General features: G+C 35.7%; 1 protein-coding gene across 1 annotated transcript; it reads right to left on the minus strand.

Annotated features, from left to right (window-relative positions):
• Nucleotides 1-5,566: 5,566 nt before the first annotated feature.
• Nucleotides 5,567-25,959, minus strand: LOC101895845 (uncharacterized). Its single transcript, XM_059130904.1, has 4 exons — nucleotides 25,559-25,959; nucleotides 6,359-6,554; nucleotides 6,139-6,239; nucleotides 5,567-6,075 (listed from the first exon to the last, which is right to left on the minus strand). Exons 1-4 carry the CDS (start codon nucleotides 25,877-25,879, stop codon nucleotides 5,839-5,841), a joined length of 855 nt encoding a protein of 284 aa, XP_058986887.1. The 5' UTR covers nucleotides 25,880-25,959; the 3' UTR covers nucleotides 5,567-5,838.
• Between the last annotated feature and the right edge of the window lie 595 nt (nucleotides 25,960-26,554).

Consider the following 26,554-nt stretch of genomic DNA (forward strand, 5'->3'; position numbering starts at 1 on the left):
CAATGATATAATATATCTGGAAATTTTCAGGAAAATCTGTTCAGCTGTTTTTGATTCTATGAGTTACAAACAAACAGTCAAACGTACAAACATTTTCCTCTATTATAGATATATAGACTCAGATCTGAATGACTAAACAATTAATCTAATTGCAATCGATTTGCACTATGTTTACACCGCCCTTGCCAGCAATAACCTGTAGCAGTTTGTCTTTAGATTCATTCCGTTTCACCGCATATTGCAGCCAATCGGTCTGCATAAATGATACATGACGACCGAGGAAAAAGTATTTTTCACCACTTTTGCCCACCACCACAAATGCCCAACAACGAACTTTTGCAAAACTTGTCATGTTATAGTTATGGTCGGATTAGTTTCAAAACATTAAACGTGATCGATAGGTATTACAAGCTGCACCACTGCTCAACATTATTGAGAAGCCATAGAGATGGAGGACACACGGCAGTTATGCACATTTGACATTCCGTCCGTCTATCAAATGCCAAACACGAATTTTTCAACTTTTAATAGTATCGATACATTCAAGCATTCCGTTTAAACGCTCTTTGTTGCATTTTCATGATTATGTGAAAAAAATAAGAACGTTGTTTGCATAATCAGAACCTCTTTGGTCCGACCAATATTGGAGCAAATGTAAATGCGGTATTACTTAGTTTGATTTACTTTAGAACTAATTGCATATTACTTTTAAACAAGTCACAAGAGCTATTGTCACGCGGAGTCGACCATATGATACCCTATTCCAGAGACATAAATACATAGAAGCATTGTTCCTTTACGTACAACAGTCTTCCACATTTGCCAATTTTCGTACATTTTATTAAAAACCCGTTCCCTAACCCGAAATATAGTATAAGATGCAATCAAATTTAAGAAATCGTAACCAAAAATGCATTATCGCCAATTTCCGATTGGCATATACCAGCCTTGACTTTGAAGTTTTTCCATGTTTTTTTTTTAAATAGTTTTCCGCCCTCTTTCATATAAAAGCTATTCTTTCAAAACAAATTTCACATTTCTCTCGTTTACTATTTTAAACATAAGCAAGTTAGTACGTATCGGTAGCTTTTTACGACAGATGTATACCCTCAGGCTATATCCGATTATGAGGTTGACCCTATATGTACTTAAGGATGGTGAAATATTGTCTCGTTTTCGCACTTGACATCATACATAGGTCAAGGTCAAGTTTTCGTTAAGCAATCATTTGATATAAAGATATTAGGTCATGTTAGCTTTGGACTACATCAATTACTTCCTTCACTTCATGTGAGATAGGTGTACATAATTTTGGAAAATATTGAATTTTTATATTTTCACACCTCATCACACCTCATAATATTGCGATGAACAAAATTTAAAAAGATTCGGCCAATTATTTTTTTTAATTATTTTTTAATCTAAATGTTGACCTTTTGTGAAGAACATAACAGATGAGTGGTAGCAATATTAAGACTTACGAGGTTTGAGAAAAATCGGTGATTTGTTTCGAGAGATTATTGATGCAATCAAAAACAATAAAAATGCAACAATCAGAAACAGAGAAAAAATAACCATAACAAAATATTACTGCTAAGATGACATTTTCGTTTTCAAAAACATTGCTCTCTGTACCAATGTGCCAATGGGGGAATACTCCAGACTTAAGTAATCAAGTGATAGAATACAATAACAAAAATAACAAAAAATAATAAACCATGCCAAATTTGTTGAAAATAGTTTGACATTTAACTATGGCTCCCATATGTATGTTTCAACCGATTTATACAAGGTGGTGCAAAAGTTATCCTCCTATCAGAAAATACTATATATTTTATGTCAGTTCTGTATTGACATTATTGTAGTAAACGCACGTGAAATACACGTTAATTAACAATGTTACGCCACACTGCTTCAGAACGCGGAATGTTGGTGACTATTTATTTGACCAATCGGTTGGTGACTTTGGCACAACGTGGATTTCGTCGCAAATTTCCTGGCCGTCTATCGCCTATTGGTGAATCACTGCGTCGATTAGCCACTCGTGGCAGACCCCGGAGTATCCGTTCTGTTGAGAATACTGCTGCTGTAGCAGAGGATGTCAGGGAAGCAGCGTCTACATCAACCAGACGATGTGCCACGCAAATGGATATCAGTCGACGGTCTTTACAGCGAATTTTGGAACAAGATTAGAAGATGTTTCCGTACATAGTCCTAATGGTGCATCAGCTGTAAGCTGCTGACCGCCAATCGCGTGTAACATACGCTCCAGCCATCCTTATTCACCACCAAGAATAAGATGATTTTTCATCAAAAATAATGTGATGTGATGAGTGATGAGGTCTATTTCCATCTTAGCGGGTACGTAAATAACCAAAGTTTACGCTTCTGGGACACTGAAAACCCGTATGTAACCCATTGCACCCGCTGAAAGTCAATGTATGGTGTGTTGTTTTCGCTGGAGGAAGACGTTGCGGACCAAACGGTTACTGTGATGACGGAATGATGAGCGCTACAAATCAATGATCAACGGGTTTATGTCAACAAGCTTCAGACTCTTTTTAAGCTCTTAAACACAATATCTGCCAGGACTGTGAGGACCTATCGCCGGAAGTTTTGGCCAAAGTGATGGAAAATGCCATTAAAAGGGCTCAAATGACAAAAGACTGTGGCGGCGGTCATTTACATGACATCATATTCTCGACTTGATGTAAAAAAAAACTAAAAGAACAAATAAAAATAATTCACAAGAAGAATGAAAGTTTTGTTTTTCTTAAATTGCAGCCAAAAAATATCGGGAGTTTACTTTTGCGCCATGTATTTGCAATTTGATGCAAATAATACATCAACGACTCTGCGTTTGTCCAATTAATTTGTTGCATCCGATTTTATATTTAACATTACACGCTCCCTATAGCAATGATATTTGGTGCGAGATGTCACATGCTACATGGATTTTCCTTGCTGATTTGAAATTAAAAAGTTATGAAATGGCCAAATGAAACATTTTATTTCGTAGATAAATTCTTCTTATTTAATATTTAAAAATAATTTCGGGCATACGGCCACCCGCACTATTTTGCAAAAAGGTCATTCTGGACGTCCAATTTTCGACCACCTTTTCAAACATTTGAGGGCATATTTCAGCAATGACACGTTTAATATTGGTTTTCAAAGCGACAATAGTTGCTTGTTAGTCCATGTAAACCAATGCCTTCACGTATCCCCACAAAAGTAATCGGGTGGCGTCAAATCACACGAACACGGAGGTCAATTCACCGGTCCGTTTTTTGAAATAATGTTGTCGTTGAAATGTTATTTCAACAAGTCCATTGTTTCGTCCGCAGTATGGCAAGTGTTGAAACCACATTTCGTTTACATCCATATCTTGAAGTTTTGACAACAACAAATCTCTTGATCATGATTCAATATCGATTTCTATTCATGGTAATGCGTTGTTCTTCGTTATTTTTAAAGAAATAAGGATAAATTACCGTTTCCTTCTACACTGGCCTCAACGACAGCCATATAATCTTCTGTACACATTCTTTTCGGTGGCTTGGCGTCCTAAAGAATGGATGTAGACTGAAATTTGGTAATTACGTTCTTTATGGTGTCCTCAGACGGACAGTTTTGTAGAATTCGCGAAGTGCTCTAAATACATTTTTAATTGAACACTGATTTTGAAAATAAACTTCCACGATTTGAAAGCGTTGTTCTGGAGTTAACATATTAATGATGATTTGCCAAACAATACAGAGTGGAGGCGTCACTTTAAACTGTCAAAACAGCTGTCAGAGAACATAATAAAAAATCTCATAAAAAACACTCTGTATAAGTTCCAAACCAAATGAAGCCCATTTAAAATCGTAATGGGTTATAAATAGTTAAATCGTTTAGATAAGGGCTCTACTTATTATATATAGTGGTGTCAGGTATCATTAATTCGGTATTGGCCGACTCTAACCTGAAAATGACCACTGTTTATCAATTTTACGTGCAGACTCATTGTTTATTTTCATTTCAATGCCTTTGTTTCCCAAATTTTCAAATATTTTTCTCATTTTCGCTCGAAGGTACAATTTTTTGCAATTTAAACGGACATTTTTTTATTTTATATTTCTTACAACAATTGAAATAACGGATTTTGACACAAACAATAGGTTTTGCCCGACATTTGGGATACATAGCATTCCATTAACATTCCTAAAATTTTAGTTTTTGTTAAAATTCCGATAATTTTTATCATTTATATTTAATAAAGAATTAAAACAAGTAAAAAAGCTGTAAGTTTGGCCGGGCCGAACTTTCAATATCCTCCACCATTTGGAACGTATTTAGCAAAACTCAAAAACAATTAAATACGTTAAAATCTTAAAAATACCGAATGTAGCTGTCATATTAGTGTCTATACGACGACATGGACCTACATAGGTAACATTTGTCATAAGCTATACAATATTCAAATGCGAAACTAAAAAAAAAATCTGTAATAATGTAGATAAAATCATAAAAATAGCGAATATCGGGAGATACCGTTATTTGGGGGCTATACGCAGACGTGGACCTGCACAGACAATTTTCAGTCTTAGGCTGTAGTATACATTACGAACTTCAAATATCAAATTTGAAACAATTCCGGTGAATAATCTCGCTAAAATCATCAAAATACCGAATATCGGGAGGTAACGTTATATGGGGGTTATACCAAAACGTGGACCTACATAGCCCATTTTCAATATCAAAAGTCCTGCAGACATAACATACATTTGAGTAAACTACATTTGAGAAACTATTATAACTAAATGTATTTTGTTTACTTCAAATATATTGCCAGCTATCTTTGTGCACAATTTCGCTAAGAAAAGATGAATTATTCTAATAAAAATTAAATTTTTGTCTGTGAAGGTCCTCATCAATTCATATTCTTAAGAAAAGTACAATAAAGACGTCGAATCAGTTTAACTAAACAAAAATATTATATTTTAATGAATTAATTTATTATTATTATTAATTATTCTTACAAAAGAATTGGTATGCCGACTGTTGGAAAATACCATATCGACAATTGGCAAGTGGTGCCGACTACACGCAAAAAAGCATTGTTTAAATAAAACTACAAATTTATGAAATTTAATAAAAAAGTTACTAAAACTTTATTTATTATTGCAAAAACTATACAAAATTTCGAATCTGAATAAATTAACTTTGTAATAATTGAAATGTTCCACTCAGAATGGTGAGCGATTAAAAACGCAAAAATCCTAAAAGTGCCGACTACTGGTACACTTACCCTACTTTGTGGGATCTAAAATGTGTATTTCGAGGTGTTACAAACGGAATGACAAACTTAATGTACCCTCCATACTATGGTGGAGGGTATAAAAATGAATTAATTCCTATATTTTAGTTGGCTGTTGTCCATAGATCCATAGATATACGATACTTATTTTTTGCAACTATTTTCATCCACTGGATTCAGGCAGGAGTAATACTTTTTTGCATTTGACGTTGGGCGCCAATCACCCATCATAAATCGTTGATATAAAAAGTCATCGAGTCTGGTTAATAAATCAAATTCAGTTTATTATTGTTATAATTAATTTGTGATGTAAGTTTAGTACATAATTGAACATTCACACAGACACACACACACGCACGCACAGAGATTGAATGATTTGTACGTTTTATCAAAATTTGAAGTTAAAATGTATTGGGACGACTTAGAGTTAATTTAGGTTGATTTATATTCGGTGGCGGAAGTGAGGAAGAGATAAGTGTATACAAGTACCTGTCCATTGTCAGTTGGTTTTATTTGTTGGGGGTATTTGTGGGGACTTAGAAACAACTGACAGCATTGAAATAACAACGCCAATACATACGACCGTTGGTGCGACCACCACCACCGCCGCCGCCAACGCCTGCAATGTCAGCACTGTTCACGCCACTTATGAGACCACCGCCACCATGTCCCGACGACGATGCGCTCAGCAGTGATGAGACACCATCCATTCCCATATCGCCACCCAAATCCAAGCCCAAGTTTGCTCTTCTCTGAAAGCTCTGTGCCATTAACTGAAATTGTCTTACTCTTGCCGAAAATCTCTAATGCAACTAAGCTTTAATAATCCAACTTACAGTTTCACCGGTGGCACGATTGATCGAGTTCAGATCTTTGAAGTCGTAGTCCATCATAACGGATGGATCGTCATCGCTGTACATGGTGAAATAGGGGACATCTGAAATACGCAAAACGAGAGAGAGAATAGAAGTGTAAATATAATTCTATTGGACAAAAGAAACCGGGGTAAAATACGATGTTGGTTATTCATCGTATTCGTTTTTGGATTGCTTTCACCTTTGTCCGATGCGTCGTGAACGTCGTCGTCAACCGCGGACTTGTCATCATCCGCTGTCGGAGTGTTCTTGCCGTTGTTATATTTGTTGTAGAAATCTGTTAGGCGTGAGCTACCGCTGTGTTCCTTTTCCAGGGCATGATGTAAGGCCACCATGAGTCGATCCAGCAATAAAGCGGCTCTTTTCGGCACCACCATCTAAAAAAACAAAAACGACACAGATGATTGAATTTTAATATACTTTTGGTTTAAATTATATTCAGCGAGCAGAGTTGCCCTAACAGGAATTATGTGTGTCTAGTTACTTTTCTTGCAGGAATTGTCCTGCAATTTCTTAGAGGAGTTGTGAAAATGGAAATTTTTCTTTTTTTTTAAATCGGGTATAGTTTTGTGTGTGTAACACGTAGCGCCAAACTGTTGAAACCAAATGTTACCAATAAAACCTCTTCATTTTTTGGAAAAAAAAAAATTCGTACAACATGTCCCAAAAATAGAAAGGCCACTCCATGCTCATTTTTGAAGAAAAATTACAAAATTATGACTCGGCCAAAATCCACAACAAACAGTGACTCGTTTTGGGTGTATCGGCTACTCAATGTATGCCTGTGGATTGTCTGTGCTTCTCTTCTTCTGAATGTATGAGAGCGAGGAACCTCATTTTGTAACCATTCTTGGGTGGCGCGTGCTGAGTGCGTTGGTGCTGAGTCCTGTTGGAATGTCCAAGGTCTGCGGACAAAATGTGTACATCCTCCAGCATTCGGCATTTATGCTGATGCCACGGTCGATTAATACAAGCGGAGAGCGACCATCGGCTGTTATGGCGGCCCACACCATCACCATGGCCGGCGCTTGAGTCCTGGTGGCCAACTGAAGGTGCACATTTTCAGCTGACCCCTTTGGCAAGTAAACACGATCATTTTGTTTGTTTACATACTGCTGGACAACAAATGTTTTCTCATCGGAGAAAACCAAATTCGGCAGTTCACCACTGTCGGCCAAGCGAAGCAACTCTTTAGCTCATTTGAGTCTATTTTCTTTCTGTTGTGGTGTAAGTTCTTGCACTTTTTGGAATTTCAATGGCTTACCCCGGGTTCATTTTACAATATTTGCCGAACCGAATATTGTGATATGTTCAGCTCACGAGCCATTTTCGGCCACTGCGACGCTTCTCTACTTTTCCAACCATTTCTGCTGATGTTGCTGTTTTCTTCCGTCTACTTCCTTGATGTCGCGCTACGCTACCAGTATCACGGTAACGAGCGATGGTACGAAACACAAACGATTTATTCACATTTAAATGCTGGAGTGCTCTAACGATAGCCACCAAAATGTTTTTGTACGCTTGTAAACAATATAATCACCTGTCACTAGAATAATTTTGACATCTGTCGGACAAGTGGCTTAGAAATGAGAGCAGTCTGAGGTTGTTTGCAGTTTTTTCATCTCACTCGTATATGTCATATAAAACGAATGGGGTAAGAACCCTCAATTGCATCCAAGAAAAAAACAGGGAGAAAGAAAAAATAGGTGTGTGCCGCGATTTGGACTTATCTTACAAAATTTGCAGCAGGGTAAATTTACATTTGTTTAAACATATTCTGCAGGGAGGTTTATATCCTCTGATCCTGATTCATGAAATTATGCCTAATTTGAAAATGCATCAAAAATTTTTAAAAACAATCTTTGAATCGACAGGTATCTTCTATGAAGTGTTTTTTATTGGAGAAATATTACTACAATTATTTCTAAATGGTGAGCAGAAGCTCAATCACTTCTGTATCAGTAGTGATTACGATGGCTATGACGGCTTCCAAATCTGAATTGAAATGCCCGTTTTTTACAAAGATAAAAAAATACATTGAAATGCCCTTCCACGTAGTTGTTTTTGTATTTGTAATATATTAAAAGCGTTGGCAAGCCGTGGTCATCCGTATCTAAAAATTGTCAAAAATTTGAAATATTCTGGCATTAAATACAATTTTAACCTTGTGTAAAACCACATTTACTTTTGCATGTGAACATTGGTGAATGGTTTTCATTTCACCCTCCCCCAAGCGGACATTTCATTTCACTTCTTTGTAATTCAATTCCAAACAATTGGATTTTTCCCGTGCCACGTTTGTTACATTTATTTCGAACTTAGCCAATGGCAATTGAAGAATTTCTCTAGCATTTGATATTTATTATGTTATTTTCTTTTCTCCTTTTTCGCAAAATTTACAAAAAAAAAAAACAACAAGAGAATGAAAATATCAACATCCACTGGGAAAGTTTGTCTTTTATAACTTTTAATTCATTCATTGTTAGAAAGTTATGTCCCAGAGCGTTTCGATTTGTAATTGAGAATACGACGGAATTGTATTCGATTTCTTGTTTTTTTATTTAAAATATTTTCCCAATGACGTACATCGACCCACACTTGTTGAATGCCAAGCTAAGTTTTGCACAGCAAGTGAAAGACATACGTGTGTATGAATGGATGTGTGTATATGAATGTATATTAATATTTGGATCTGTAGAAATGCACTGCCCGGTCACGTGTGTTTTACTTATTATTTGTATGAAAAAACGGGGACGTAAAAAAGAGTTTAAAGGTTTACTACTTTTTTGTATGCTGTCGTCCGACAGCTGTTAAAATTATTCCAGTGACAGCTCATTGTATTGTTTACAAGGGTACGAAAACAGCAACGTCAGCAGAAATGGTTGGAAGAGTAAAGAAGCGGTTTGATCGAAACCCGCGTCGCTGTGGCCGAAAAATGGCTCGTGAGCTGAACGTATCGCAATATTCAATTTGTCAAATATTGAAAAATAAGCTCGGGGTAAAGCCACTGAAACACTGAATTCCAAAAAAAGGAAGAACTTAAACCGCAACAGAAAGAATATAGACTAAAAAGAGTTAAAGAATTGCTTCGCTTCGCCGAAACTGGTGAACTGCCGAATTTGAAAAATGAGCTCAGGGTAAAGTCCTTGAAATTCCAAAAAGTGCAAGAACTTACACCGCAACAGAAAGAAAATAGAGTCAAAGGAGCTAAAAAGTTGCTTCGCTTGGCCGTAAGTGCTGAACTGCCGAATTTGGTTTTCTCCGATGAGAAAACATTCGTTGTCCAGCAGTTTGTAAACAAACAAAATGATAGTGTTTACTTGCCAAAGAGGTCAGCTGAGAATGTGCACCTTCGGTTGGCCACCAGAAATCACGCGCCGGCCATGGTGATGGTGTGGGCTGCCATAGCAGTCGAGGTCGCTCTCCGCTCGTATTAATCGACCGTAGCATCAGAATAAATACCTAATATTATCGCGAAAATATTCTGGAGGGTGTATTAAAGCAAACAAACATTTTGGCCGCAGACCTTGGACATTCCAACAGGACTCAGCACGCGCCACTCAAGAATGGTTACAAAATGTGGTTCCTCGCTTCATTTTCAGCTCACAATACCAAAGTGTCGATAACCTCAAGCAAGCGCTGCGCCGGGAATGGGCCGAAATACCGCAGAGCAACATTCGGGCAGCATGTGACGGTTTCATTGGCCGTTTGAAGGCCATAATTCGTGCCAAAGGTGACCAATTCGAACAAATCTAAACTTATTCTAAAATTTGATGCTACTTCCGACATTTTTTGCTTTCATTCAATAAAATTTAAAAAAAATTTACAAATTATGGCATTGACTTTGTTGCAGTTTTTTCGTTTCACCATGTATATACTTTATGGGTCTACGACGAATATTTAGGGATGTTAAAAATGGAATGACAAAGTTAATATACCCTTCTTTTTAAGGTGGAGAGTGTAAAAATGAAAAGGTTTGGAACTAAAAAAGACTGATGTTGGAAGAATATATTCCATTTTAAAGTTATCCTTGCCTTTATTTTTTTGGATATATCTCTTGCGTATTTGGGGAATACACCCGCACTAAATATTTAACCATAGTCAGGAAGGTAAGTAATTTCGTACGGTACGTCTTGTATTAGGAAGGCCTGTTATTAAATTTATTCCATTTCATTTTCGTAGCAAATCCTTATATAGTTATTATAAACAAGTAAAAAAGCGGTAAGTTCGGCCAGGCCGAACTTTGAATACCCTCCACCATTTAGACCTAATTTGAAAATTTTCGAAAAAGGTAACATTTGCCAAAAATTCTGTTAACATTTTAAAAATACCGAATATAGCCGTTATATTAGGGCCTATACTACGTGCACCTACAATGCCTATGTTTCTCACAAGCCATTACCATATACAAATTCGAAACTTGAAATAAACGGTGAATAATGTACCTAAAATCATCAAAATACAGAATATTTTATGCTGATCAAGAATATATACTTTGTTGGGTCTAAGATCATTATTTCGATGAGTTACAAACGGAATGACAAAATGAATATACCCTCCATAGTATGGTGGAGGGTATAAAAAATAATTTTTATTATACAATTTCACATCAGCTTCCTGTTGCATATTTTTTCTCAACACGACGTGAAGAAAACTGAGAAACCACTGTATTATAGCTCTTCCCTGTCACAACCAAAATCATGAGCAAAAGCTACACGCAGAAAGGGATTGTCGGCGTTACCCTATAACATTATAAATAACGGTAAAGTTTCTGTAGATGTAAAACCCTTTTTATACTCTCCACCATACTATGAGGGTATATTAACTTTGTCTTCCCCTTTGTAACTCCTCAAAATTCTCATGTCAGACCCAACAAAGTATATATATACTAGCTGGCCCGGTCCGCGTTGCCGGCCCGTAGTTTTTGTCTATTATGCATATATTCCCAAGCATAATTATTCACAGATATGACTGATATAAGTGTTCACGTACAGGTCGATTTAAAGTGTTTTAAAATACCTGTACCCATTTTTAACCAGTGGGCTTCAATATTTAAACCGTGGGCTTCAACTGTGTGGATGTGCTATACAAATCTATTAAAAAGTATATATCAATCTTATCGCCATATAAGGGATCAAATTAATTTTTAATATGGTAAAAATCGTAGCAAAATCTTCCAGTCAAATGAGCAGTAATTTGGAATTTGCTGTATTTTGTATACTACATAATTGAGGGCTGAATGATTTAAGAATAGCCAAAGTTAATTACTTTTTTAAACCCATTAGCAACTTAGATTGTGCATTAGGGTCCTCATAAGTCCCCCTAACCATGTCAGTCTGTTTGTCCGCCAAAAGGTGGACTTGAGAGGGTATTATAACATGGATAAAAATTCTAAAATTTGTAGATATGTTGAAATTTTAGTGTAAGATAATACGCATTATTAGCCAAATTCTTTGAAATGTGGTTAAATTAGGAGGTACCTTCTTTATATGGACACTACTCCGAAACATCGACCTACATTGAAAACTTTCTTCTACCCCTTATAATCCAAGATGACAAATAGAGGCCAAATCAAAAATATAGCAGAACAATATAGCATGTCATAGCATTTCGCGTGGTTTAAATAAGTAAAAATAGTTTTATCCACCTCATAATTGAGGGCAGAATGATAAGATGGGAATTAATTTTATTTGCCATTTAAATTGTAAGTTGGAGACCCCTTAAAGTCCATATTTTCATCATAGGATAATTCAATGATGATTAAACAAATATTCGGTCCCGTGCTACTTTCTAATATTTGTAATTTCTTCATGTTTCCACAATTTATTTCATATGGATGCACATCCCAAATCTACGTTCCCAACTAATATTCTCTTGGGGGTTAAAAATTCAATAGAATACAAAATTTTCTTTTCTGACCACACATTAGATGTGAAAGTGGACTTGGGGATACTCCAATGTGGGGACTTTACTTAAATAAATTCCTATGTGGCAATTATCTGTATGATGGTTCCCTACCCCAGGGTGGCATAAATAAAATTTTTTAGCCAAATCAATTGATGAATTTGGTCAATACCAATATGGGCCCTACTCTGAAAATTTCAAATTTTATGCGAAGAGGTTATCTACCCCCTTAGAAACAAAAATGTCAAATAAGGACCAAAAAATGAAAAAAGTGGCCGGCCAAGACCCCAAAAATAACTTAAATCATAGATGGTTATATAAATATGAAATCGGGTTGTTCCCTTATCCATGAGTTATGATCGATATAAAGACCTGCAAAAGTGATTTTAGGTATTTTGAATGTTTGGGAAGAATTTCTGGAAGGATATAAAACCTTTTCTTACTAAAAGTCCCATTCGCTCTATTATTTTGCACCTTTTATTTCAATATTGGTATATTACTTATTATTCTCCCAAAGAATTTTGCATTTTGAGCTCTCATTGGACGGATCATTGTCACGCTTTGAAATGAGCCCCATTAAGCTTTTTCGGTCATTTTTGTTTGTTTAAATGTGTTCGCATCTTTCAGCTAACCCACGATGTAGGCCCTGGAGTTGAAAGGTAGATGTCAGTTAACATCCTATTTCGCACTTATTTAATTTTTTTAGTGAAAAATTATTCTTTATTTTGTTCACAAAAAATCCACTGAATTCAATATGATAATACAAATTGAAAAAAAAAAAATTGACAAAAAAAAGAATAACAAATTGAAAAAGTCTTCAACTTTTTCGCTGATTTTTTACAGCAAATGTTTTAAGATCCTTCCTTACAAAGTTTGTCAATAGAATGTACTATTACTTTAAAATTCGATTCCATTGAAAATGTTTTTTTGATTTTTGCAATGAGATCTCTTTTTCATGATTTTTCAGCGATTTAGAAAAAGTAATTATCTTTTAACTTTGGTGTGACCGCGTTAAATTATTTCGATATCATCTGTTCCGTTTCGCCACCACATAATTCGCTACTACACTTCCATGTAACCCGCCATCAATTTCAGTTCTCAAGAAATCAAGTCAATTAAATAAATTGGTATAAATATTCGAATTCAAAAATAAAATATAAAAAAACACTACAAATGTACATTAGAAAAAAGTAAGTCAAAATGGAAAAAAATCATGCAAAATAAAACATTACTATTGTACATTTGAAAAGTCAAAATGAAAATGTTAATATATCACATTTTTACGCGATTTTTTTTGGATATTATCCTTTTCGGAGAGTAGACAACTCCGAATTTGTGTGAATCGTTAAAATTAATCCAGCGGTTCTTAAGTTATAAGCGTAGTAACTAACACAACTTACATTTATATATATAGATTCTTGATCAGCGTCAAATTCTAAGTCAATTTAGCGATGTCCGTCTGTTTGTTGTAATCACGCATCTTTCGAACGAATTGAGACAGAAGGCTAAAATTTTGCACACATGTTTATTTTTCCAGTAAGCAGGTTAGGTTCGTAAATGGCCCCCGTTTTCATATAACGGTATCTCCCGATATTCGGTATTTTGATGATTTTAGCGACATTATTCACTGGAATTGTTTTAAATTAGGTATTTGAAGTTCTTAATGGATACTACATCCTAAGACAGAAAATTGTCTGTGCAGGTCCACGTTTTCGTATAGCCCCCATATAACGGTACCTATCTATTCGGTATTTTGATGATTTTAGCGACATTATTAACCAGAATTGTTTACATTTTGGTATTTGAAGTTCGTAATGGATACTACAGCCTATGACAGAAAATTGTCTGTGCAGGTCCACGTCTTCGAATAGCTCCCATATAACGGTACCTCCCGATATTCGGTATTTTGATGATTTTAGCGACATTATTCACCGGAATTGTTTCAAATTTGGTATTTAAAGTTCGTAATGGGAACTACAGTCTGTGACAGATAATTGTCAAGCAGGTCCAGGTCTTCGTATAGGCCCCATATATCAGTACCTCCCTATATTCGGTATTTTCATGATTTTAGCGACATTATTCACCGGAATTGTTTGAAAATTGGTATTTGAAGTTCGTAATGAATACTACAGTCTAAGATAGAAAATTGTCTGTGCAAGTCCATTTCTTCGTATAGCCCCCATATAACGGTACCTCCTGATATTCGGTATTTTGGTGATTTTAACGACATTATTCACGGGAATTGTTTCAAATTTGGTACTTGAAGCTCAAAATGGATACTACACCCTAAGAAAGAAAATTGTCTGTGCAGGTCTACGTCTTCGAATAGCTCCCATATAACGGTACTTCCCGATATTCGGTATTTTGATGATTTTAGCGACATTATTAACCGGAATTGTTTACATTTTGGTATTTGAAGTTCGTAATTGTAATATATGCTTCGAAAAAAAAAGACCAGAAAACAAACCATTCATTTCCGACCAAAAACCTAAGTGGCAACACTAAAAATTGTTTGCGTACATCTTTTAGTCGATACATCAAACAGAAGATAATTGACGATTACGCTATATCCCCTTTGATTTTTCGTAATCAATTTTTAGTACAGAGCTCCGTCGGACAAAAGAGAACTTTCAACTTCCCTTTTCAATTTTGCCTTCGAGAAAGTGAAGACCGCTAATTAAGTAAATCTTCATAAAAGACAGAAAAACCTAAAAAAATTATAATCCAAACTTATTTCGAGAATCTGTGCAGATACTGAGTGAAAAAATAAATTTTTATTGCATCTTGAAATACTGCTAAGGTAATGGAAATGTTATTGTGCCCAAAAAAAAAATATATATATATTTTTACCAAATACCGTGTTTTCACAGAGAAATATCGGATAAATTCCCAGAAGAATTCAGTGAAATACCTTAAGATTTCATAAATTGCAACTTGAAAGAAAAAAATACTCCCCGTCATATGCCCACACGTGGGTTGTTTCTAAGGCATCGGTGTTTTTTCTACGCCCTGGTCGACATGTACGGAGACGGCTCAACCTCTTAGCTCATGTGTTTTACTACGTGCTTCGATCAATCAGCGTTAAATCTTGAGAAAATCAGCACCACTTACCCGTGCCTAGAACACAAAACGCGATTCTAAAGCCACGCAGACGAAATCGAGGGTATCACACCCGCTAATAAAAGGGTTACAAATCGTCCAATTGGACCACATTTTATGCACCAGTTCAACAAATTCCCGATACCATACCATCTAGTTAAGTTGCAAGTAATAAAACTATCGCACCTGGATATTCCCACATCCACAACAATACTGAATACCTGCCTAGCTGAGGACTGTAGCCCAAGAAACACCCGAAAGGAAACAAAGCACTATCTAACTAATCCCTAAATTGTGAGCAATCAACAGATACCTATTACAATTCAAACAAAAAAAAATTAAGAGGATTCAAGTTTCAATTAAAATTCGTTAAAGAAGAAAAAAGAAACAAAAGTTAGATAAGTTAGTGTAATAATTAATAATTTAAAATTTCCATCATATTTTACTATTGCTATTTCATTGCATAATCATTTAATTAAAATTTGTAGACAAAATTAAGATTCACCCTTTAGTGCACCCACGCACGCACATAATAATTAGGAATGAAGTAAAGCAAAAGAATTTATGAATGAAGCAAAGTATAATTACTATCAAACGCATCACCCATCATCATTATCATCGTAAAATAAATTATCATCAAAAATAGCGATCACAACAAAAACGACGAACTTCTTCGAGGCCTCCAACAAGTTCAACGTAAAACCAGTTTGGTGAGTACTCATATCAATTGAGAGTGATTTTGATATTTGCATATTTACATTTTACAAGTAATTATAATTTGAATCAATTTCTTTTTTTTTTTTTTGCTTTTGTGTTTTTGTTCTTCCATTCATATTTATTTATTACCTTATTAATACATTAGGGTGTCTCTTAATATTATTTCAAAATTAAGCTATATCTAATTCTTTAACTTGTATCAAATTTTATTTACCTAATATGTTTTTCTAAAGTATTTTACATTTTTATGCATTAATCCAACTATTTGCAATTTATTCGTACATAGATAAATAAGTATGTTTTTGCTAAATATGCCCTGAATTTAATGGGGAATTTTGAATATTTATGTACCAACAATAGTTATTTCAATTGTGGGGTATCAGTTTTTTCATTAGTGTTTATTTTCCTGTCAGTAACATTCAAAAGGGAGTCTATAATAATTTTCTGTAGACATGTAGTTTTGTTATATGTGGACCCGAACCCCCCACCCGGCTGAAGTTAGCTAACAATGGCTCACGCAGTCCTTCATAAACAAAGCAAAAGAGAATTAAAATCTTTCTCCTAGCAATTAGAATATAGTTATCCTCGTCATCTGGAATTCATTAAATGTTGATATTGCTAATAAAATAAACATACATTACAGAAATGGCGCCCAACGTGGGGCTGAACTTGTGCAACATTTGTACATTTACGGCCTATTTTTTTAGATACCATAATTATGTAAATTTCAAGGAATGAGTTGAAATTGAAAGTTTTGTAGTAGAGGACTTACTTCAGAATACATTATAGATCTTTTCTGGACTTCAATTATTTGAGTACTATTAGTCGAATATATTGACCGATTAGAAATCTTTAATGACTTTCTTTAGAAAGCTTTTTGTTACATATTTTCTAACCTTCTTGTTTTAAAATTGAACAAATGATGAGTTTTGAATTTGGCTTAGTTATCGAAACTTGGCGTTTAGGTAGGATCTACATTAAATTGCTAATAGTATTTAATGTCCATTTTACGTCAAAGGAACCAACAGTACAATCTACAGGTTTCATTTTCGGTTTGCCAAGTCTTCAATATACTGAATCTTTGAACAACATCTCCATAGCCCATGATATTCAATAATTTTCCCTATATACCCTAGTATACCCCCACTGAATATGAAAACACAATATTTTATGATTTAAATTGCCTACACAACTTTGAAAAATACAATTTTACTGTAAATATTATTACAGTCAAAAATTCAAATCGTTGGAAATTCAAAAACAAAAAAAAAAATGAACCAAAATGTCTTTGCTAAGATCTCCTACACCTTCTACGTCCGCAGTGTGTTCTTCATGCAAAGAGACTTTACTCGAAGATCAGGATTGTATAATAATTTCGCAATGCGCTCATTCTTTCCATCGTCTTTGTATTGCTTCTTATTCTGAATGTCCAACATGTAAGAAACCATTCGAATTATCAGACTTACGCAACTTAAATACACAAAATGAAAATCCTCAAAGTGTAAATTTTGTAGAAGCTGACGTGAGAAACCTATCTCTTCAAAAAGCAAAAGCAAAAAATGCTGCTCGTGGTAGAGGTCGTGGTGCAAACGCCAAACAATATAATACTACACAATTAGAAATTTACTTTTAGACTATAATCAGCCAAGTGAATCAATGGATAATACATTAGATCACACAGAGGGCAGTATAACGCCTAATCGGCACATTCAAAGTGAAGATCCACCTCGAAACCCAGCTACTCCACAACGTAGATCGCCAAATGTAAGTGATGTGGATTATAATAGAATTAATCAAATGATCGAGTCTACCATTTCAAGAATGTTTCAAAACTTGAATGTAAACAACATACTTCCCAATCCAAATACCCAACCTTATTGTCAAGTTGCACGAGATTCGCAACGTACCAATAATAATGGTGTTTCAACAAATGATAGAAATACTGTTTCTAATCATTTTAGTAATTCTTATATTGGAACTGACAAAATGACATCTATTATAAAAAATTGGAATATACAATTCGACGGTTCAACTAAAGGTTTGGACGTTGAAGAATTTATATACCGTTTGAAGTCTTTAACTGATGATAATTTCGATAATGATTACTCGGCTATATGCAAAAATTTACATATTCTCCTATCCGGAAAGGCCAGAGAATGGTTTTGGCGCTACAGAAAGCAAGTCCAAACTATTGTCTGGGAAGACTTTTGTGCAGCTTTACGCTATCAGTATAAGGATTTCAAAACAGATGCCGACATTCGCGAGGAACTTCTCAGTAGAAAACAAAAATCTGGGGAAAGCTTTGAATCATTTTATGATTCTGTTTCGTCCATGTTAGATCGCTTGTCTACACCAATAGAAGAACTTGAATTGATAGAGATTATCAAAAGGAATTTGCGGCCTGAAATAAGGCACGAATTGTTGTACGTACCTATATTTTCAATGGCTCATTTAAGAAAACTCATTCAAATGAGAGAAAATTTATTCGGTGAGGATAATTATCGAAGACCTGGTACTAACAAAACCACGAACACTTCATTCCCGAGGAAAAGTGTTGCAGAATTAGATTTCCCATTAGATGATGATTCGGACATAAATAATCAGATCTTTGTCGACGCTATTAAAACAGTCCCTGCAGTATCTAAATGCTGGAATTGTGATGAACCTGGACATCTGTGGATAGATTGTCTCAAGGAAAGATCCATATTTTGTTATGGGTGCGGTGCAAAAAACACATATAAACCCAACTGTGAAAGATGTGCAAATATGAAGCTCCAACCTCAGAAAATGTCCACTCAACATTCCGTTACAAAAAACCATTAAATAGTAGCAGTAAGGATGCTGCTACTTTTGCAACAACATCTTTTCCCAATACAAATGTAAGTCCACAACAATCTGACGCTAAATCTATTTCAATTTTACAAAGGAAGACCACAAGTGGTACATCTTTATGCCACAACCCGGTTCTTTCTCCCATACGTCCCTACCATCAACGATGGACTGAATATTTAAAAAAGAGAAATGAGATTTTTGAAACTTCGGCAATTTTAAACAATACCACAAGAAAGTGTAAAAGATCAACTATTCGTCTGCGTAGATACTATAAACATAGGAAAATGTGCTCAAAATATGTAATAGTGAAGTATAGTGAATGATCCACAGGATCAGAGACTATATGCGAAAGTTTACTTTTTAGATTTTGTAGAACGAGGTTTGTTAGATACGGGCGCAAATGTTAGCTGCCTTGGATCGGATTTGGCAAGGCATGACTTTTCCTCTTATAAAGAATTCCAAGAATTTAAATCATTTGTGAAAACCGCAGATGGTAAACATCAAAAAGTCCATGGTTACCTCGATGTTGACATTATGTTTAGAAATCGAACACAGAAACTACGAATCCTTATCGTTCCATCTATTAGTCAACGCTTAGTATTAGGGTTAGACTTTTGGAGGTCTTTCAATCTGGCCCCTGACATTTTCGATTCCATAGTTATGCAAGGTCCGTCCGATAAACTTCCACTTAAATTTTCAGCTGTTGAGTTCGATGCCTGTCCGAAGAAAGAATCGTCCGATTTCGCTTCTGACCAATATCCCCTAACAACAGTCCAACTTCAACAGTTAGACGCAGTTAAAGCTTTATTTCCAGACTTTGAGAAGCAAGGTCTGGGAAGAACAAGTTTAATAAAACATGAAATTGATGTTGGTAGTGCGAAGCCTGTCAAACAAAGATACTACCCCGTCTCCCCTGCGGTGGAAGACCTAATGTACAAAGAAATTGATCGCATGCTGACTCTTGGTGTCATAGAGCCGTCCGTATCATCATGGAGTTCACCCATGCGATTGGTCTTGAAACCAAACAAGGTTCGGTTGTGCTTGGACGCTCGAAAATTAAACGCTGTCACCAAGAAGGACGCGTACCCACTCCCAAGCATAGAGGGAATATTCGCTCGTCTTCCAAAAGCCAATATTATATCTAAACTAGACTTAAAAGATGCATTTTGGCAGATCGGTCTGGAAGATCAGGCAAAAGCACTTACGGCGTTCACTGTTCCGGGTAGGCCACTATACCAGTTCGTGGTAATGCCGTTCGGATTGTGTAACGCCCCGCAAACAATGTGTCGCCTCATCGATGAACTGATTCCAGCCGATCTCAAGAAATGTGTTTTTGGGTATTTAGACGATTTAATAATCGTTTCGGAGGATTTCCCTACCCATCTAGCTGTACTTATCAGAATTGCTGATGAATTTAAGAAAGCCAATTTGACACTTAACAAAAGTAAATTCTGTGTGACAGAAGTAAAGTATTTGGGATACCTAATAGGTCATGGTGGTCTTAAAACAGACCCTGAAAAAGTAGAATCTATCCTTTCTTGGCCTGTACCGAAAAACCTGAAACAAGTTCGTGGTTTTCTCGGTTTGTCGGGTTGGTATCGTCGTTTTATCGACAATTTTTCCTCAAAAGTATTCCCAATTACGGAACTTCTGTCCACAAAAAAGAAATTTGTTTGGACCAAAGAAGCCAATGATGCGTTTAACACCATCAAACACCTGTTAACTACCGCCCCAGTTTTAATCAACCCTGACTTCTCCAAAAAGTTCTACATCCATTGCGATGCTAGCGATTTTGGGATCGGGGCTGTTTTAGTTCAGATAGATGAGAATGGTGATGAGAGACCTATTGCCTACATGTCTAAAAAGCTGAATTCCGCACAGCGGAATTACAGTGTCACCGAAAGGGAGTGCTTGGCGGCAGTAGAGGCGATACGGAAATTCCGATGTTATATAGAACTGCAAGAGTTCGAAATAATTACGGACCATTCTAGCTTGGTATGGCTGATGAAGCAGCAGGACTTGACCGGCCGTCTTGCAAGATGGGTGTTTAAGTTACAGGGTTTCAAATTTACATTTAGCCATAGGAAAGGAAAAGACAACGTCGTCCCTGACGCATTGTCAAGAATTCACTGTAATGATATTTCAGCCATAGAGCTTGCAGAACCCGAAGTAGATCTGAACTCCCCTCACTTTTTCGACCCAGACTACAAATCTTTAAAAGACAAAATATTAGGCAACGAATCTAAATTTCCCGACATGAAGATAATAGATAAATATGTATATATTAGAACTGACCATTACACAGGGGATTGTGAACAGGAGGCTAGAGCGTGGAAACTGTGGATTCCACAGCAACTTCGCAGAAACATCATCTTAAGATTTCACGATTCAGCTGTCGCTTGTCATGGCGGAATGTTCAAAACTCTTGAACTCATACGAAGAAACTTCTTTTGGCCGAATATGGTGAAAGAGATAAGAGAATACGTAAGGTCTTGTGATGTATGCAAATGTACAAAGGCACCGAATCAAAATTTGAGACCTGAAATGGGTAAAGAATCAATATCTTATCGTCCATTTCAGAGAATATATATTGACATATTGGGTCCGTATCCACGGAGCAAAAACGGCAATATTGGTCTATTAATTGTTTTAGATCACATGTCAAAGTTTCATTGGCTTTGCCCCCTCAAAAAGTTCACGACCTCTGTCATACAAGATTATCTGTTAAAACAAATTTTTCACGTTTATGGGGTGCCTGAAACTTTGATAACTGATAATGGCTCCCAATTCAAATCTAATGAGTTTAACGCTTTTTTAACTTCATATGGAGTAAACCATATCTATACAGCCATATATTCGCCTCAGTCGAATGCTTCTGAGCGCGTTAACCGCTCCATAATTGCTGGAATTCGATCCTTTTTAAAGAAAGATCATCGGTTATGGGACGAAAATCTAAGTCTTATCAGCTGTGCATTACGAAATTCGGTGCATCAAGCTACAAAATATTCCCCCTACCATGCTCTTTTTGGATTCAACATGGTAACCCATGGCACATCATATCAACTTCTTCGGAAATTAGACTTGTTGGATGAACCTTCTGCAATTTTGTCGCGAGACGATAACTTGGCACTGCTACGCAACAATATCCGTAAACATATTACTGAAGCCTACAAAAGAAATCAAGCCCAATATAATCTACGAGCACGACCAATATCATTTGCACTTGGCCAGGAGGTTTATCGCAGAAACTTCGCACAAAGTTCTGCAGAAAAGGCATTCAATGCAAAGTTGTCACCCCTCTTTCTTAAATCAATAGTAAAGGAAAAAGTTGGTCAAAACTATTACATTTTGACGGATATGGACGGAAGAACTGTTGGTACGTACCACGCAAAGGATATTCGTCCTTAAACTAAGATTATGATCTCCAATTAATATTGTATCCTAAAAGGACAATATTACTTGGTTTGTAATATATGCTTCGAAAAAAAAAGACCAGAAAACAAACCATTCATTTCCGACCAAAAACCTAAGTGGCAACACTAAAAATTGTTTGCGTACATCTTTTAGTCGATACATCAAACAGGAGATAATTGACGATTACGCTTTATCCCCTTTGATTTTTCGTAATCAATTTTTAGTACAGAGCTCCGTCGGACAAAAGAGAACTTTCAACTTCCCTTTTCAATTTTGCCTTCGAGAAAGTAAAGACCGCTAATTAAGTAAATCTTCATAAAAGACAGAAAAACCTAAAAAAATTATAATCCAAACTTATTTCGAGAATCTGTGCAGATACTGAGTGAAAAAATAAATTTTTATTGCATCTTGAAATACTGCTAAGGTAATGGAAATGTTATTGTGCCCAAAATATATATATATATATATATTTTTACCAAATACCGTGTTTTCACAGAGAAATATCGGATAAATTCCCAGAAGAATTCAGTGAAATACCTTAAGATTTCATAAATTGCAACTTGAAAGAAAAAAATACTCCCCGTCATATGCCCACACGTGGGTTGTTTCTAAGGCATCGGTGTTTTTTCTACGCCCTGGTCGACATGTACGGAGACGGCTCAACCTCTTAGCTCATGTGTTTTACTACGTGCTTCGATCAATCAGCGTTAAATCTTGAGAAAATCAGCACCACTTACCCGTGCCTAGAACACAAAACGCGATTCTAAAGCCACGCAGACGAAATCGAGGGTATCACACCCGCTAATAAAAGGGTTACAAATCGCCCAATTGGACCACATTTTATGCACCAGTTCAACAAATTCCCGATACCATACCATCTAGTTAAGTTGCAAGTAATAAAACTATCGCACCTGGATATTCCCACATCCACAACAATACTGAATACCTGCCTAGCTGAGGACTGTAGCCCAAGAAACACCTGAAAGGAAACAAAGCACTATCTAACTAATCCCTAAATTGTGAGCAATCAACAGATACCTATTACAATTCAAACAAAAAAAAAATTAAGAGGATTCAAGTTTCAATTAAAATTCGTTAAAGAAGAAAAAAGAAACAAAAATTAGATAAGTTAGTGTAATAATTAATAATTTCAAATTTCCATCATATTTTACTATTGCTATTTCATTGCATAATCATTTAATTAAAATTTGTAGACAAAATTAAGATTCACCCTTTAGTGCACCCACGCACGCACATAATAATTAGGAATGAAGTAAAGCAAAAGAATTTATGAATGAAGCAAAGTATAATTACTATCAAACGCATCACCCATCATCATTATCATCGTAAAATAAATTATCATCAAAAATAGCGATCACAACAAAAACGACGAACTTCTTCGAGGCCTCCAACAAGTTCAACGTAAAACCAGTTTGGTGAGTACTCATATCAATTGAGAGTGATTTTGATATTTGCATATTTACATTTTACAAGTAATTATAATTTGAATCAATTTCTTTTTTTTTTTTTTTTGCTTTTGTGTTTTTGTTCTTCCATTCATATTTATTTATTACCTTATTAATACATTAGGGTGTCTCTTAATATTATTTCAAAATTAAGCTATATCTAATTCTTTAACTTGTATCAAATTTTATTTACCTAATATGTTTTTCTAAAGTATTTTACATTTTTATGCATTAATCCAACTATTTGCAATTTATTCGTACATAGATAAATAAGTATGTTTTTGCTAAATATGCCCTGAATTGAAATTATCGGTGTGTATTAAAATGAATTACTAAGAACTTTAAAGTGTTTTCTTGAAGTGGTAAGGCAAAACTAGGGTATTGAAAGATGGGGTCCTGGAATAAATTCCGCCTATCAGGACTATGGTTAGGGAGGGTAAAGAGGCCAATATCGCACATCACCTGATATATTCTTTAATGGGGAATTTTGAATATTTATGTACCAACAATAGTTATTTCAATTGTGGGGTATCAGTTTTTTCATTAGTGTTTATTTTCCTGTCAGTAACATTCAAAAGGGAGTCTATAATAATTTTCTGTAGACATGTAGTTTTGTTATATGTGGACCCGAACCCCCCACCCGGCTGAAGTTAGCTAACAATGGCTCCCGCAGTCCTTCATAAACAAAGCAAAAGAGAATTAAAATCTTTCTCCTAGCAATTAGAATATAGTTATCCTCGTCATCTGGAATTCATTAAATGTTGATATTGCTAATAAAATAAACTTACATTACATAATGGATACTACAGTCTGTGACAGATACTTGTCAATGCAGGTCCAGGTCTTCGTATAGGCCCCATATATCAGTACCTCCCTATATTCGGTATTTTGACGAGTTTAGGTACAATACCCACCGAAATTGTTTAAGATGTCGTATTTGAAGTTCGTAATGGATGCTACAGCCTATGACAGAATATTGTCTATGCTGGTCCAGGTCTTCGCACAGCTCCGATATAACGGTACCTCCCTATATACTATATTTTGATTATTTTAGCTAAATTATTCACCGTTTATTTCAAGTTTCGAATTTGAATATGGTAATGACTTATGACAAACAATGCTTATGTAGGTCCACGTCGTATAGACCCCAATATAACGGCTATATTCTGTTTTTTTTTTTTTAAATTTTAACAGAATTTTTTAAGGATTTTATTTTTTGAAAATTTCGAAATTCGTTCCAAATGGTGGATGGTATTCAAAGTTCGGCCCGGCCGAACTTACTGCTTTTTAACTTGTTAACTACCTTGAATTATTCGCTCATATTATTAGAACTTTATTAGACTATACATATAAATAAATATTTCAAATACTAAGGTTCGCTCGATTTTTAGGGGTTACAGGTAATGAATTAATTATTAATTTTCGAGGTCGGATGTTATCAATATTATGTTCCTTAGTTCGAGCAATCCTCAGATCTGAAGGAAGCGAGCGAGAAGAATAATTCATATATTTGCTGCATGTTTGTAGTCTACTTCACCGTTGAAATTCCGCAAAATGTTATTCGATGACCATATAAAATGGTAGACGACTGACCTGTTCTAAACTTTTGTTCTTTAAGTTTGAACTGTATAGCGACTGCAAAATCTGGGGAAAAATCAGTTTTATTGTTCATCTTAGTCCCTAAATATTTTGTCATGATCTCCAAAAACAGGTGACTTCTATTATAGCCAAAACCCTAACTATATAGAAAATATCGTTCCGAACTGGTCATAATTGTGACCTGTGGTGTGATTAGAAATTAACATGGAACGACGGACACACATGGTTAAATCGACTCAGCTGAGTCGATGACCAACATTTCGAGGGGGTATAAACTTATAATACCCCCAACAAATAGTGTTGTAGTCTAAAAATACCATAATACTAACAGAATTTTTTATTTAACTTACTGGGTATTCGTCATAGTTCGATTCCAATTGGTCGTTAACACTAAATATTTCTTCCGGCTGGCTGAGGGAACCACCATTTCCGGTGGCCGAGGTTAAGGTGCGTTTGTCGGCTGGCAAAGATTCACCCGTCTTTGGGACAAACAAATCACTGGCATCGTCGGTGGGCAAACGTTGTTTTTGATAATTCCAACGAGGTTCGTGAGGATTGCAAGCATTCGATTGGATTTGTTGCAAAATAATTATCAACAGCAGATATATAGTCCAATAGTGTGAAAACGTATTCCGTGTTGATGCCGATACCAGATACGATCTGTGGTCCATTTTATCTATTTGGCAAGTTAAATGTGAGCTTAGCGGGCTTTCGAATCGATGCTGGAATTTCGACAACTGAATTGGTAACAGTAGACCGATGGTCCTTTTATAGCTTGAATATGTAACAGTCGTTACCAGTAATGTCTGGCATTTTCGACTGATGACTTTCAATTATTTTTCCATGTTTCAAGTCCATAAATCCGTCATTCATGCATGTCCTTATGTTGCTGTTGTTGTCGTTGTTCTCATAGCCGCGCAGTTAGTGACTTTACAAAGAAATGCTTTCTTCATTACTTTGCCGGATTTGTGGGTTCGATGTCGTTATTGAAGGAATCGTCTGTTGATATATTGGCAATTTTTACGGCTGCAAGCAACAGAGCTACATGTGTTCACCATGTGTCCTGCAATGTATCCAGGAATCCTTCAGTAATGATGTTCTTGTAATTATTGGCCAAGACGACATACATACCGAAGCACTTAAGCTAGCCATCGTACCACCACAGTGACACGACACTCAACTGGTGGCTATGTCAGATTAAGTAACACCTTTCTCATCACAGCCAAGATACGACGTTGAGTTTGTGTATGTGTGTGTGGGTGTGGGTGTATGTCATTTGGTCTCGGAAACGCCTAGAGATTTGTGGGTAAGGTTAAAGCACTCAATCGCATAACAAGCACAGCAAT

The sequence above is a fragment of the Musca domestica genome, unplaced genomic scaffold, assembly GCF_030504385.1.
Source record: "Musca domestica strain aabys unplaced genomic scaffold, Musca_domestica.polishedcontigs.V.1.1 11, whole genome shotgun sequence".
Classification (NCBI taxonomy): Eukaryota; Metazoa; Arthropoda; class Insecta; order Diptera; family Muscidae; genus Musca; species Musca domestica.

Coding starts and splice junctions, on each gene's coding strand:
- LOC101895845 (XM_059130904.1), bottom strand. CDS start 25,879: ATGGACCACAGATCGTATCTGGTATCGGCATCAACACGGAATACGTTT. Junction 6,555..25,558: donor CGAACTATGACGAATACCCA/GTAAGTTAAATA, acceptor TTGTTTTTTTAG/ATGGTGGTGCCGAAAAGAGC. Junction 6,076..6,138: donor ATCGTGCCACCGGTGAAACT/GTAAGTTGGATT, acceptor AGACAATTTCAG/TTAATGGCACAGAGCTTTCA.